General features: G+C 46.2%; 1 protein-coding gene across 10 annotated transcripts in view; it reads left to right on the top strand.

Moving 5' to 3' along the window:
• The window catches only part of Lrch (Leucine-rich-repeats and calponin homology domain protein), a 314,440-nt gene that overhangs the window by 235,694 nt on the left and 63,852 nt on the right, over positions 1-14,894 (top strand). For all 10 annotated transcript variants that reach the window (XM_077657196.1, XM_077657188.1, XM_077657195.1 and 7 more), the window contains one exon: positions 12,332-12,469. In XM_077657196.1, coding sequence (XP_077513322.1) covers positions 12,332-12,469 — 138 coding nt within the window. The remainder of the gene's footprint in view (positions 1-12,331; positions 12,470-14,894) is intronic.

Genomic DNA, 14,894 nt, shown 5'->3' with positions numbered 1-14,894 from the left:
AGAAAAAAGTACTTCACTCAATTTTATCATGAATACATTCCTTTTCACCCAACATTGCTCTTAGCTGATAATGCCATTGTTAACATACCCTCCGTTTTTAGCTTTTTAAAAGCAGCGGGCGTCCTCGAAAAACTGTAATTTTTGAACCACTGGTTCCCTTTATTACATGATACACCTCAGCCACTTTCTCATTCCTGAGAAGTAGGCTGAGGCTTTTTATTTGATTGGTTGGGAGCCTCAGGATCCTTGCCTAGCCAAGGATAGCCACTAAGGCTGCCTGACCTTCTTTAAGGCTTTTACCATTAGCGATTTCCAAATTTCTTCTCTTCTTTTACTAGGCAGCACAATGTTTTTAGGTCATCTACGCCATCGGCATTTTTTGATATTCGTAAACATTCTACAGAAAGCCAATTCTACACCTTGAGTTTGGCGCATGATGGCCTTAGCTGCCTATGTGCCATAAAACCCAACACACAAACAAACAAACAAACCCAACACACAAACTTCCAGAAGCCTGAAATCAACGATGAATTTTTTGCAACGCACTCGCGACTTGCTTAGTGAGCAAGACAGCAATCACATGGCCGCCAGAAACATAAAGTTTCGGTTTCTGAAAGCCCGCCAGCCAGAACCAGCAGAGGTTACTGGCTGCAGGTCAGTCCACTAGCTGAGCCGAGCTGCCCGTAGTTTCAGACGCTCATTAGCCCGTGTGTGCGTTTTGTTGGCGGCCTTTGTTCACATGTGGTTTCGTGCTGCAGTGCGCCGAGGCTACGTGCTTATCTCGCTTTGTTCGTTGTGTGTGGATCCGCATTTGCATCGTTTCACAGGCCCGTTCTTGTTAAGCACAGTTCTGCTAGAACTCAGCAACATCATGGCTACTCCGAAGCGGCCGAAATACTGCCCAGCAAAGGACTTGGGCACAAAAGTGGAAACCTTGGAACGCTTTGAAAGACTGGCTCTCACGCCAAGAAGCCATGCGCAAATATGACATGAAGAGCAGTTTGTCAACGTTCGTGAAGATGGAGTCTGAGATTATGAGAGCATACGAGAGTGAAAAGTTTGGCAAGAGGCGAAAGCGTCTACAAACAGCAGCACATCCCAAGGTGGAGAACGCCGTTCGGCGATGGATTGGTGACTCGTAGCACACTGCTGCCCTTAAGCTTTGCGCGCAGGCTGAAAGGTTTGCCCTCAAGATGGGGGGGGTTACTACATTTAAAATGTCTGATGGTTGGTTGAGTCGTTTTAAGAAGAGACACGGATTTTCAGAAGCATGTGTAGAGGAAAAGCTGCCGTCGATGACAACGTCACTGAGAATTGGAAAGCTAGAGAGCTCTGCGAGCATACTGCTGCATTTGTGCCGGAAGATATTTTCAATGCCGACGAAACTGCACTTTTTTCAAGGCACTCCCGATCAAAATTATTGCCTTTAAAGGGGATCCCTGTATTGGTGGAAAACGCAGCAAAGAATGAGTGACGATTCTCCTTGCGGCAAACATGACCGGAACGAAGCGCCTGCCTCTGCTTGTGATTAGCAGGTCCTGGAAACCTGGACGTTTTAAAAATTTAGAAAGCCTCCCAGTTGACTATTACGCGAACCATAAGGTATGGACTACCACGGAGATATTTAGGGAATGGCTGCACAAGCTGGACCATATGTTCCGGGCGAATGACTGGAAGGTGTTGATGATTGTTGATAATTGCAGTGCACACTGCAACGTTTGTGGACTAGAGGCGATAAAGCTAGCCTTCTTTTCTTCAAACACTGCGGCTGTCTTGCAGCCATTGGACCAGGGGATCATTCAGTTCATCAAGACAAAGTATAGGAGGCACCTCCTGGAAAGGATGCTCTTGTGCAATGAGGTTATGAAAATGTATGAGGTGTCGTTTCTCAGCGCCGTGCACATCTAGCTTATGAGTGGGACAGTACGCCACAGCAGGTAATTGCCAACTGTTTCCGTCACTGTGGCTTTGCTCAGTCTGGTGCAGATGAACCAATGCGTGCCATTTACGAGTGCTCCGATGCCCTGTCCGATGATGGTCATTTTAAGGACGAGATTGTCTAAAATGTGCTCGGTGCCTCGGATGACGAAGTCTCTGATGGCGACACCGCATGTGAGGAGTTGCCACAGGTACCGCGCCACACGGTGAAAGAGGCCACGGTGGCTCTTGCCGTTCTGGAGCAATTCTGCCTCGAGTCCACGACGGTGTTTGTGCAGTGAAGTATATCACAGAACTGCGCGGAATCGTAGTGGACGCGCAGTTTTCGCGTCAAAGGCAGGCGACTGTTGCGTCAAAGGCAGGTGACTGTTTCTCCAAATAAATCTGCAGCAATTAAATGGTTTCTCTGAATTTTATTTAGGTCATTCGATAACTTGAGCTTTTGATTAATTTAAACTTTTTTTCCGTCCCTTGAAGTTTGAATGAGAATATACTGTACTTGTAAGACCTACAAGGCATTAAGTAAGAAAGTGGGAACCATGTTGTAGTAAAAGCAACAGAATTTATTTTAGACTGATACCAGTTGTTTACAATACTCTGAATAAAATTTGGTGTAAGTGAAAAAAAGTCGAATATCAGAGTTTCACTTAATGTGTACATGACAAAGGAATTTGTTGAATGCTGTAATGAAGCATTGTAAGGGGGCCAGATACCTCGTCACTGTAGGAGTGATATCTGCGGTCGAATAACAAGGAGGCAAAGCAGTGCTGGCAAAACACAAGACACCTCGTGAAACAGACAGGGAAGTAGCAACATGAGCTGCAGCACGAGTGGAATGATCCTTTCCATGCTCTCTCGTCACACCTGAAGACAAAGCACTTGTTATGGAATGTTGCCCGAAATGCAGTGCATTCACAATGACAAGTAGCCCTCTTATGCCTCGTATGTCGGTTTCACCTGGCTGCAAGCCTTGTGATGGGTCCCAACCACTGAAACATTGTCGCAAACTGTGAAGGCACGAGAATGAAACCACGCTGTTAGGCGCCCCAGTGCATACGTAGCACCATACATGGAGTGGCTGTGTTTTTCTTTTCTTGTCCTCTGTAGCCTAAGATATGAAGTTTCTGTATTTTAACCGACAAAAATTCAAAGCAATCAAAGCAGTTCTTGCGAAAAAAGCCCAGCATTACACACAGGCCACAATTTCTTCCCTTCCACTACCTTCCACCAGCTGGGCCGGTTCTATGTGCACGTGCATTTTATCATAGGGATCTAAAACAAGATGTTCGTTACCAGTAAGGTTCATAGCCAGCTGTTGACGCACTGACGTGTCACATGGTACAGCACTTCATTTTCCAGCGTGCGAGTGCGCGGAGGCAGCTCTCGATGGCCGTCAGCACATTGATTTTAGGCAAGCCCTAGCATTGTCATGCACAGGGTTCTGCCATGTGCTGCCAGTTGATTGTATGAGCAGAGAGCAAGCTAACTTGTATGACAAGTGCAAGATACTGCCGTTTGGGAATGTTTCACCGTGAGTTCAGATGAACAAAAATTTCTTGAACAAGAACCTCCTGAACCACTAAAGAAGGAGCAGAATTGATGAGCCGTGCAGAAATTCACAGTTTCTGGAAGTTTATGTGGTTCAAATACAGTAAAAACTCATTAATTCAAACTTCACAGGACCGGGAAAAAGAGTTTGAATTTTCCAATGTTCTACTAATCGAATGGCCTCAAAAAAACTGACAAGAACCATTTGCATTACGGTATATGTAATTCGCACTGTCGCGGTCCACAACGCATTTCTTGGCAGTGCGCCAAGATGCTGCGCGGCGATAACATCACAGTGTGCTTACCTTTTGACATAAGCTCTAGCAAGGGGAAGAAGCGCACTTGGCAGAGTGCCAGCGCTTGTCCGGTTGTGCAAGCCTTTTTGAGCGGTGCGGCGAAACGAACGCCGCCCCACCGCCGCCGTGCAGCACAAGCGGCGGAAAACGGGCGGCTGCCGCCTGACCGCTGCCGCCAGGATTAGAAACGGCGTGATTCCATAGCTTAGTAAAATTCTGAAAAGAACAGTTGTGCATTTACAGTTAAGCAATTTTTTATTCAATGACGACAAAGAGGACAAATTATTCTTTGTGACCCCTTTCTGAACCAAAATAGTTAACCTGTTTTAACCTCCCGCAATTCCGGACGTCAACTGACTCGCAGTGTCTAAGCCTAGCAGCTTTGAGAATCCAGAAGCATTATAAGAATCTGGCGTGTTTCATCGCTAATATTTCGTGCTGTGGGCATCTTCAGACAAAGCGAGAGTTTCATGCGACTTTTGTTTGCCGTGAACATGAGGCACAGTGTAGCGGCAATGACGAGTTCGTGAAGCGAGAGGCCGCTTCGCCAGGCGCGGCCATGTTGTAGAAGCGGGCAGAAGTCAGAAGTGGTCGTGCCCTGATTGGTTTGGCTAAGAGTCCACGTTGGCCGCTTGCGGCCAGCGGCTGACTGCTGGGTGGACATATCTAGCCCGGCTTGATCAGTGGCGAAAGGCCGCCCGGCGGCCGGATGCCAGTTTTCCGCAAGAAAAACACTCCATGTGGGTCGCCCTTTATTGTGCCATGGGCGATTGGGACTGATGCCGTCTACTGCCACTCAATCATTGGAACGTGCGATACCAACAAATGCCTTTTGCAGCGAACAATGCTAAAAGCCGGCGTCATGATCATGGCTGACCGCGTGTTTCCGTTGGCAACTGATGGGTGGAAGGATGGATGACACTCACAAAGAAGTAATAATAATACAGTGGAATCTCGTTAATTCGAAGTCCGTCGGACCGCGAAAAATCAGCGAATTAACCGGGTTTTCGAATTATCAAAAATGGACGAAAAACGAGAAATAAACGTACAAAACGTGGCTGTATCAACACTGCACCTTTACTTCGCCTGAAAAACGGTCACTTGAAGTAGTCATCGATGCGCGACTGCTTGGCGCGGTAGTTAGCCCACACCTTCGCCTGCCACTTAATTAGCCTCTGACCGTCACGTCGCCGTCACCGTCCGCCGAAAGTGAACGCGATTGAGTTCAATTATAGATCAGGCAACTCTTGGCGGACAACCGTGGTCACTTTTCGATAGGACGGAAGCAACCTGAATCACGCGTATGGACTGTAAAAGATCGTCTCGAGCGGTAGTCTGAATAACCTGTCTAATTGTTGCCTCTTCGAAGTACCCGTTGAATCAGTGACGGTCGACCGGCCTGCGCCCCTTTACACAACGCAACGGAAAGAACGGTGTCAAATTCTTCACCACTTTTGGAATTAACAATGTTCATAGCCGCTCCACGAGATGTGCCACTTGGAGCAAATACACAGCGTTCAGTGCAGCTAGCACAATCTCGCGCATATGTGAAAACACGCGACAAACACCAACACGTACGTACATGGCCGCAGCAGACGAAAGTTTCTGCACTTTTGCACTCGATTTGGCCGCTGCACCGACAGCACTAGTGTCAGGCTACACTCGCGTCGCAAGAACTGGCGCTGCACTGGCACGGCACTTTTGTGAACTAGTGCAGAAAGTGCAGCCAAATCGAGGAGACCTAAAGCTAGCCTCCAAAACCGGTGCAGATCACTAAGGCACAACAAAGCACCGGAAACAGGAAGTTGATTTAAAGTGCCGCCTGGCTTCCACTCCGGCAACTATACTGGCCTCAGAGACTGGCACTATGTAAAAGTCACGGAGGCCATGGCTTAAATTGACGTATTATCCGGATGAGGGCGCGCTGGCTGTTCAAATTATCCGGCAAAATTTGCATGCAAACTGCTGGGACCGCCGAAAACCTTCGAATTACGCGGGATTTCGAATAAACAGAGTTCGAATTAACGAGGTTTTACTGTAATTGGTTTTGCGGACACCTGAAGGGAAGGGATAAAGGAGGGAGTAAAAGGAGAAAAGAAGAGAGAGGTGCCGTAGTGGAGGAAGAGAAAAAAAGTTTTTCGCATGTATAGCACCCGTCTGAAGTCATAGCCTTTCATGGGTGTTGGCTGGGACTGCGCCGACAGTACTTATCCGTATTTCCAAATTAACAGGGCTCGAATTAATGAGTGTTTAGTTGTGAGTTTCAGAGGCTGCGCGGAAAAGAGTGTAGGCATCCACCACAGTGGCCGCCAACCCCTACCCTCCAGCGCTGCCGGCCACCGTGCCGGTGATGGCGCCATTTAGGCTTTACCTACTCTTCCACGGCTTTATCTGGTTCCATCTTCTGTCCCCGTTTAGGACGTGCGCAGCATCTAACTATGTGGAGGTGCTTTTTTTTTTTGCCAAGTGCTGCGTGCCAAGCCGCCCAGATGCAGTGGCGCGTAGTTTGAGTTATCTGTAGTGGAACCAACTCGGTTTCGAATTACCAGGCTTTTTTATACACAGATCTCTGTGGAGCTTGGCCAGACCAAGTAGTGTAGTTCGAATTATCGAGGTTCGAATTAACGAGTTTTTACTGTAGTTACAGTCTTGAAATGCGGTGCAAATGAAATTGAATAGCAAATACTATTTGAAAACTATTCTAAGTTTCAAATATTTGCAAACACCTAGCGATAATTTATGGCAACAAGCCCTGTGAGGGCTTCAGATCATAGGCCAGCAGTCGCTAAACCACTGTCGCTCAGGTTTTGGGTTTGCAGAAAATTTTGCCTATCACCCCCAGGCAGCTTACCAAACTAGCTAACTAGCAGAAACCTTTGCCAGTGCGTAACTTCTAATCTAGATTATATTGCTAGCGAAGCTGGTTTTTCGGTCATGGTTTCAGGTATATTTTCAGTGAAGAAGCTGTTGATGTTTGCTTCATTGTGAGCCGTGCACTGAAACAATTCAGTGAAAGCCTGGTAGGAGTAGCAGAACAAGAAATGATGTTATGGCATATGTCTCACTTCTTACCAGTCTCTGCGCCAGAAAATATAGCTTGGCGCAACGGCGCTGTTTGTGTTAGAATATTGTTAGAGTGAGATTTTCATGATAGTTTTTATCTTCCTTTATGCCATTTAGCCTTAAAAACGCCATGCTAGCTCAGTTATGCTTTCCTAATAATGCTAGGTGGCTGAACATTGAAGTCTGAGCAACCAAGCCACACTGGCAATGGGCCGCTATATAACCAAGTCTAATCGCTTCGTGTGGGTGCACCAGTGGCATAGGTAGGCGATGGCCATCACGTGTCACGTCACGAGGAGCATCGCCTCATGTGGTTATTGCTTAACATATGGCCTACTGGGAGGAGCAGGCGTCTTTTAGGCGCACTTGTAGTGCTTTTCCAACCACATGCCTACTCTTATTGGCATCAGATTTCGTGCCCTTTCGGGGCCAGACATCAGCCTACTGGGCTACGTCGAGAGCACCTAGACAAGGAGTGTTATCAGCCAAACGCACACCTCTAATTATTCAGAATGCGGGCTCACATTTGTCATGATGCAAGCGGCTGACATCAGCAGCTTTTGGGCTTGCAGTGGAACAGTTACAGTACATCCCGGCCACTATAGGTTTCGATAGTGTATAAAGTGAAGCCACATCAGTAATTCGAACTGCAAGGGTTCCAAAAGTGCTTCGAATAAAACGGAGTGTGAGCTAAATGGGAGCAACCTGTTAATCCTAATCATCAAATCAATTCCCGGAAAACATGCAAAAATTGCCAAATCGTTTGATGATTTTTGACGAAAATGACTGTTGTCAGGCTTAAAACATGCACTAAAGGCACAAGGCGTAATTCACTGACAACTGCCTTTCTCTGGTGTGAAAATTGCAACCAGTGCAATTGCCACCCATAACTTATCTTTGGCTGTGGGACCGGAACTTTGGGCTGGAAGAGTGTGACTCGTCATTGGCGATACTAGTACAACCTCCCATGACAAGTACAGCTCGGGGTTGGTAGTTTAAGGGTTAAGTTTTTCCGCTGGCCGGCACATTGCGCATGCGTGGCTGTGAGTACAGGCTTGAATAAGTAGTCACAGTTCGTGGAACTCTTCCTGAATATGCAGAGGTGGCAGCAGCTAACTGCATGGGAGGTGCACAGCTACGCGGAGACGGCGAACAGAAGAAAAATGCGGTGCTCCTCAAAGTGATTGTGTTTGTTGCGGTGACACGACAAATGCATCTCAGCCCCAACTTTTCTATCACGACACCAGCAGTAACTGTCGTATTGATGACAGGGAAACCGCTTCCCGTCGTGTGCAAGCCACTACAGTGTGTATTCAGTAATGGTGTCTCAGACTAAGAGTTTAGTTTTCAGCTGTAGCCACTAGGTTTAGTTGCGAAGGCCGACGCAGATGGAGCTTATTTTTGGCCGATTGTTGCTTCTTTCTTATCTTTCTCCACCTTTTCATTTTGGACCCTCTACACAGTGGGCACAGTGCAGTTCTCACAGTAGCGCATTCGCTTTTGCATTTGGATTTTTCCCCATTCCTTGCATATGTCGGCGACGTGCTGACGGCATTACAGCCCTCGAATGCCAAGAGTTAGAAGTTGAAGTTCTGTGACTCTTTTCGCGGAAGTTCTGACTATTTGGGCATTTTTGCAGTCCCTTGCGAGTCTAAAATGTGCTCGACAACTACAGTCTGTTGATACAGGCCAGCTTGAATTTTTCCTTTATGTATCTAAAACAAATTTATTAGTGATCTGAGCACATCATTAAAAGACTCTAGGCACCAAATTTTTGCTTGCGTGCTCTTTTCTTTAAAATGATGCGTTAGACATTAATGTACATGGATTAAAGCATGATATTCGCCAACGACTGCTAAATAATTTATAATTGAATATCTTCTTGATGCTGGTTTGGTTTCGGTTTCATCAACTGAACAATGGCTGTGGTAGTTGACCTTTAGATCATGTGAGGCAATATAAATGCTGATACATCGTTTGTTGTGAATCCAACTCATGAAGCACGCTGGTGTAAGTGTTGTAGTGAGTTAAAACTGCAAATTAGCGTTTATATTGCAGGCTTTTTCGTGCATCACATGACCTAAAGGTCAACCATGTGTCACAGCCATTGTTTGATTGATGAAACAGAAACAAAATGAGAAAAGAAATTTAATTATAAATTATTTAGTGGTCATAGGAAAATAACATGCAGTGATCTATGTATTCTAATGCCTAGTGCACTTTTTGAAAGAAGAAAACATTCAACTAAAATTAAGTGTCTGTAGTCGCACTGCTTTGGCTGAAGAGTAGCACTTGCCCAAGGTGCAGTGTCGTCCACTGGTCAGGGGCGGGGCAGCGGCATCAGGTGTGCCACTTTGGTGCAGATACAATATTCTATGCCTTGCTGTGCCAAAAGCATTAACTTGGCTGAAATTGTGTCATGCTTTGTCAAAGACCAGCTGCACGTGGCCCAGTTTTTAAGGCTTACAAGCAATGCAAAGCAGCAGGTGACGATCAAGTAACTGCATATCTGTTGAATGATGGTGGGACACTGTGCTAGAAAAATTTGCCACTCCTATATGCATTGCTTCAAGACCTCAAGCGTACTTGGAAGTTTGGAAGAATGCTTATATTTTAACCATAAAGTAAGGAATGATGGGAGCAATGAATAACTGCGCAAAAAGGACGGGACACGAGAGAAGAACCACACGAGACAGGCGCAGACTAACAACTGGTTTATTGCACCAACGGCTCCTTCCTTCGACAGCAAAGCGCATGCGCACCAACAGCAAAGACAAAAGCCATAATCATCACGCCAAACCAAGAAACTCCAAGTCTTTGTGGTGCAGGTGTATGAAAGCCTCGCTAACACATTTGTTAGACCCTAATCTCGCGATTTCCAAGGGTTCGGTATCTTCACGTTCTTTCTTATCCCTCGCGCGTCCGATAACCTTAGTCTTGCCGAAAAGTGGAGTGCATTCTTTGTTGTCTTGCTTGCAGGTCTTACAATGCTTAGGCAGATGCTGCCCTCTAGAATCAGCTAAGGAATTGGCATGCTCTAATCAACATTAGATTATTAGAGCATGCCAATTCCTGTTTGCGCAGTTATTCATTGTTCCCATAATGTCGTACCATCTAGCCCCTCACCGCACTCTTCTAGGTAAGGAATGTCAAGAACTTACAGACCGATCAGTTTAGTGTCCCTTGCTTACCAGCTATTTTCGAAGATATCAATGGAATTAGAGAAACCTTAAACCAAAGAACCAGGCTGGCTTCTGGAAAGGCCACTTTGCATTTGACCATATTTACACCATCAATCGTGTGGTAGAATGCGCAGAATGGAGCCAGCTGGTATATGTAGCTTTTGTAGGTTATGAGCCAGCACTTGATTGGGTTCAAATGTTAGCAGTCATGCAGACATTATGCAACCAAGGTGTAGAAGAGGCACATGTAAAGGAGCTGGAAAATCTAGGGACTGCATAGTGAAATATAAACTCTACACTGCATGTGCATGCAACGCAGCTCTCGTCGAGTTTAGTATATTTTTTTTTTCATACGTTGAAGCAGTTTAATGCAGTGTAGATGGGTTTTCTTTTGCATAACTTTCTCGTTTCAACATTTTCTGTCACATCATTATTTTACAGCACGCTTTTTTCAAGTTGCATACATCCAAATTTGATTGTTTTTCTCATTTAAACATTTTCTGTCTCACTGTTTTACAACATGCTTTTTTCAAGTTGCATGCATCCAAATTTGAATGTTTTTATTTTATTCAGAAGCTTGAAGTGTGATGAAGGCAGTAAGGGTATCAAGTACTAAGAAAAAAGCTGCAACTCAGATGCCTTTTTTTTCTCAAATTTTCAAATTGTGTGAAAGGAAAGATGACACTACCCTTATTGCACTTGATATAAGGAGAAACCAATGACACGCATTTTGGCAAGTTCCGTGCTCCAGACTGTCTAAAATCACATAACAAAAATCTTGCATTGCATAAGACAACTAAGACTTCCTTTAATGAAATTAAATGGCATGTCTGTAGTCAGTGCACAGAAGTACAGATTTTTTGAAATTTTTATATATGTCAGCAGTAATAAATGTATTGAGTCTGAGACCATCTGTCTCCCCCTTCCCAAACTCAGGTTAGCGGGCTGAATTAATTGTCTTCTATGGTTCCAATCAGCAGACAAGAGAAGGGAAAAGAGGCGCTCATAATGACATACGTGGTACTTGCCGTAATACAGGACGCACTACGTTATGGACGAGGGTGAACACTGTCAGCGTTAGGTTACACGCCACCAACAGCAGAAGATCGCACAGCTGTCGCCGTAGTTCAGTTGGTAGAGCACCAGATGTGAAATTCGTGAGGTCGTGGGTATGAACCCACCGGCGGCATGTGGTTGTTTTCTCTCCTGCTTTCTAATCAGTTATCTTTAAAAAAATAATTAACCTATTAATCTCCGATTGATGAATGCGACTATTTAAAAAAAAAAATCCCCTATCTTGTGGAAACCTGTTTTCCCCCTCCGTTTCGATGCGGCCCATCTTCATCGTCGGCCGTCGGGACGGGCAGCCCCGGCTGGGCGAGGAGGGAAGTCTCCCTCATGGGGGAAAGGGAACGGTGACGGGAGCGCCACCTCATAGGTTACGCGGAATTCTGCGGGACCGTAGAGAGTCTGTTCGGGATGCGGCCAGCGTCGTGACCGGTTGCAGCCGCACGCTCTCGTCACCTTCCGCGGCAGGCGCACGGGATCCGTTGTGCCTTGCCGCTGGACTTCTGGTTCCATGCAGCGAAGCGAGTGCAGCAAACGCACGCTCTGGTCGCCTTCCCCAGCAAATGCTAGGGAATGGCTTTGCCCCAAGAATGCGGCGTGCACGAGAAAACCCGGCCGCCATTGTCGGCGCATACAAATGTTCGCCGTCGATACTTCCGAAGTCGCGCCCCTGTCCCAACCGGTAAGTCGGAAGTCCTTACGTTGCCTTCTACTTCCGAGGAATGCCTCGTTGATGTTTTGTAGCTAGTTGGCCCGCTCTGTGCATTGATTGCAAGTGTAATAAATAGCATATGAGTGTTAACGCTGTGTCGTCCCTTCCCTTTGTCCCTTGAGCACGAACCCCATCTGCGGTTAGCGAGCGGGAACGCTGCATCCGCAAAGTGGGAGTGCGGGCGGGGCGAAAGGCTGTCCCCCACTATATTTCCACAATCTTTGTGATTTCAGTGACTGTTCGCTTCCGTCATGTATGATGCCAGTCAGTCCCCTGTGGATCTTTGGAACTAGTTTGATGGGACCATAATGTTTTCTAAGGAGGTCCTGGCGTTTATTTGTGCTTCCTCTCTTTGGCAACCTTTGTTTCTTGATGCCAATGATGGACTGCTACAGTGCTGCCTTCGCTGTGCCTCTAGCAGAGTGCAAATCCACATGTGAACCATTCTTCTTTCGGGAACCTCACATCTCCCTTTGGGACAGAAGTGTGCCAGTCACTGCAGGAGTGATGACTGCTGCATGCAGGTGATCGAGAGCCGGCTGAAGGTGCAGCTGCCGACCGACATGGGCCCTGCTCTGGTAGATGGCGTGGTGCTGTGCCACCTGGCGAACCAGGTGCAGCCCCGTTCGGTCGCCTCCATTCACGTGCCGTCAGCCGCCACGGTGGGTCATCATGCAAGCCCCATTTTACAGTGACAGCTGTTAAAGTTACGTTTCCCATTTTTGCGGCGTCAGCGTAACACACTGTTCTCCGTGACATTTTTGGCAATGAAGAGAAAGCTACAGGGCAAGCGTCTGTAACTAGTTTTGTCACTCCAGTAGCATTTTAGTCGCAGGACAGGCACCCGGCACGGTGCTTGCTATGCGGTTGCTTTGCTCCGTCATTGGTGTAGCTGGTGGCAACTATGGAAGCTTATTGTGATCAGTTATGCTTACACAATTCATTGTAATCAAAGGAACTGTTTTTGATGTGGCTCTCTAATGTTGAAAATATGCACCTGTGTTAGAAATATCATAAAACCCCGCATATGCTACTGTATTTACACGATTGTAAGTCGACCTATTTTTTAAATTTTCAAAATCCAGGGTGTTGACTTAAAATCGAAATCAAAGCATCGCACCATAAATAAAGGCCAGACAAACGAGATACCAGGCATGGTACAGCGTGGTTGCATTTTTGCTGCGTGGCTCTGTCGCATTGCTCTTGGTGCTGGCCTTGAGCAGCTGCTATGTTAACGCAAAGAACTGGCATCCCCACCTCGCGAGAGGCCGCCGATGGTGGCTGTCGATAAGCAGCAAACCGGCACCAGCCCACTCCCCACATGTGGCCACAGGTTTTGGCCGCTGATAAGCAGTGGCAGCCCAATAACGCATTTGCGTTCTACCCTTAAGGGGAGACACTGGTCTTAAAACGCATTGTAGCAGTTAACGCACTTAAACCACACTGTAGCATGCCTGATATCTCGTTCGTCTCCTTTATTTGCGGTAAGATGCTTTGGTTTCGATTTTAAGTCGACCCCCCCCACTTCGGATTTTCAAGTTATGAACAATAGGTCAACTTACAATCGTGTAAATACGGTAGTTTCAGCTTATCTCAATTAGTTCTGAACTTATGGAAACGTAACTGAAGCCTAATTAGGTAATTTCTTACGGGTCATTGAGACACTTTCCCTCGACATTTCTTGGTTCCGATTAAAATGTAGCCATAGCGAAGTCCTGCCATGCGGAGCTATGCTATTTACATTGTTATTAAGGTACACCGTCTTATAAAAATGTTCAATTGTGTCGACGTATCACTGTTCTGGAATATAATTAGCTGGCATTATTGTTCACAAAATTTGGTATATTCAACTCAGCCACATAAATATAGCATAGCTCCACAGTTCAATTCTTTCTGAATTCAACGGTGTAAAATTTATTAAAATTGGACCACAAAAACATAATTAAAAGTTCCGTAAGGCTAATGACATTGGCAAAAAACATGAAGCTGAGAAAAATCGCATTTAATGTTTTGACACTGACTATAGAAAATTTTGGGAGGAATTTTCAACAACGGATTTTTTTTTAGATGTTCCCTACCTGTTTCCCTACAAAGAAAAACATAAAGTGTCTTATTCCATCCAAGGAAACATTAATTAAAAAAATGTGGAAGGTTTAAGCGTCTGATGAAGTTGCAAAAAAGTTAATTGTCATGAAGTTATCGGTAGATTTTTTAGAAACAATGCATTGCAGGGCTAGAGTGCTGAGCTCTAAAGACAATATTTTGAATCCTGAAAACTGTTTTTTGAGAGACCTAGCGGTCCAGAGCCAAGGAGATCCGAGCCCCCACCATGGCAAGCAGTTGGGTGATCCTGAAAAGGACTGCTGGGTGCGACGCTCGACACGTCTTCTACTCTGTCTTTGAGAAGAACCACCTGGATTTTAGGCAGCAAGCTGCCCTGTGCCACTGTAGAACGTCTTCATAGCAGTCCAGGGCTGTAATCTTCAGTTGCTCCCATTTTGTGCCACCTTGTCAGTCTCTCTTTCTTATTATTGCTCTTTAGATCTTTAACTGAGGTCTTGTGGTGCAGACCTCGGTGTGACAGGTTCATAAAGGCGCAAAAGTCTGCAAGGGCAGTCCCGCCTTTGCCTATCGTCTGTATTCCCTTCATGGCCCTCATGTTGACCTCGAAGGGAGTTATGTTGGCAGTTCCACTTACTCGTGGGGAAGAAAATTACTTCTTCTCGAAGTTGCGGGTGCTGCAGACGAGCTGGAGCTTTACAGCTAAGCCATACTCCTTGTCTGTTGCCTTGCTCAAAGTCAGACTTCCTGCGCCGCAGGTTTCGCACTTCGCTTGCACAAAAAAGTTGTTTAAAACTTTCATGTCCATAATCACGAACTCGGTACCATCATTACCGGCCTGGCACTCCGCGCTGACGCCAAGAAGTTCAAACTTACGCTGAGTCGCTGACTTTTCCGACACAGCGGACTTCTTGTGCGCTGATCGCTCAACAAGCTGCGCCTGCTCCGCCGCAGAATAGTACATGGCATCAACACGAACTGTACCATTATCCGGGATGCAATTCGTGCTGGAACTCGTTCCCGCAG

This window comes from Amblyomma americanum, chromosome 3 (genome assembly GCF_052857255.1).
Source record: "Amblyomma americanum isolate KBUSLIRL-KWMA chromosome 3, ASM5285725v1, whole genome shotgun sequence".
Lineage (NCBI taxonomy): Eukaryota > Metazoa > Arthropoda > Arachnida > Ixodida > Ixodidae > Amblyomma > Amblyomma americanum.
This window is presented reverse-complemented; position numbering and strand designations above follow the sequence as displayed.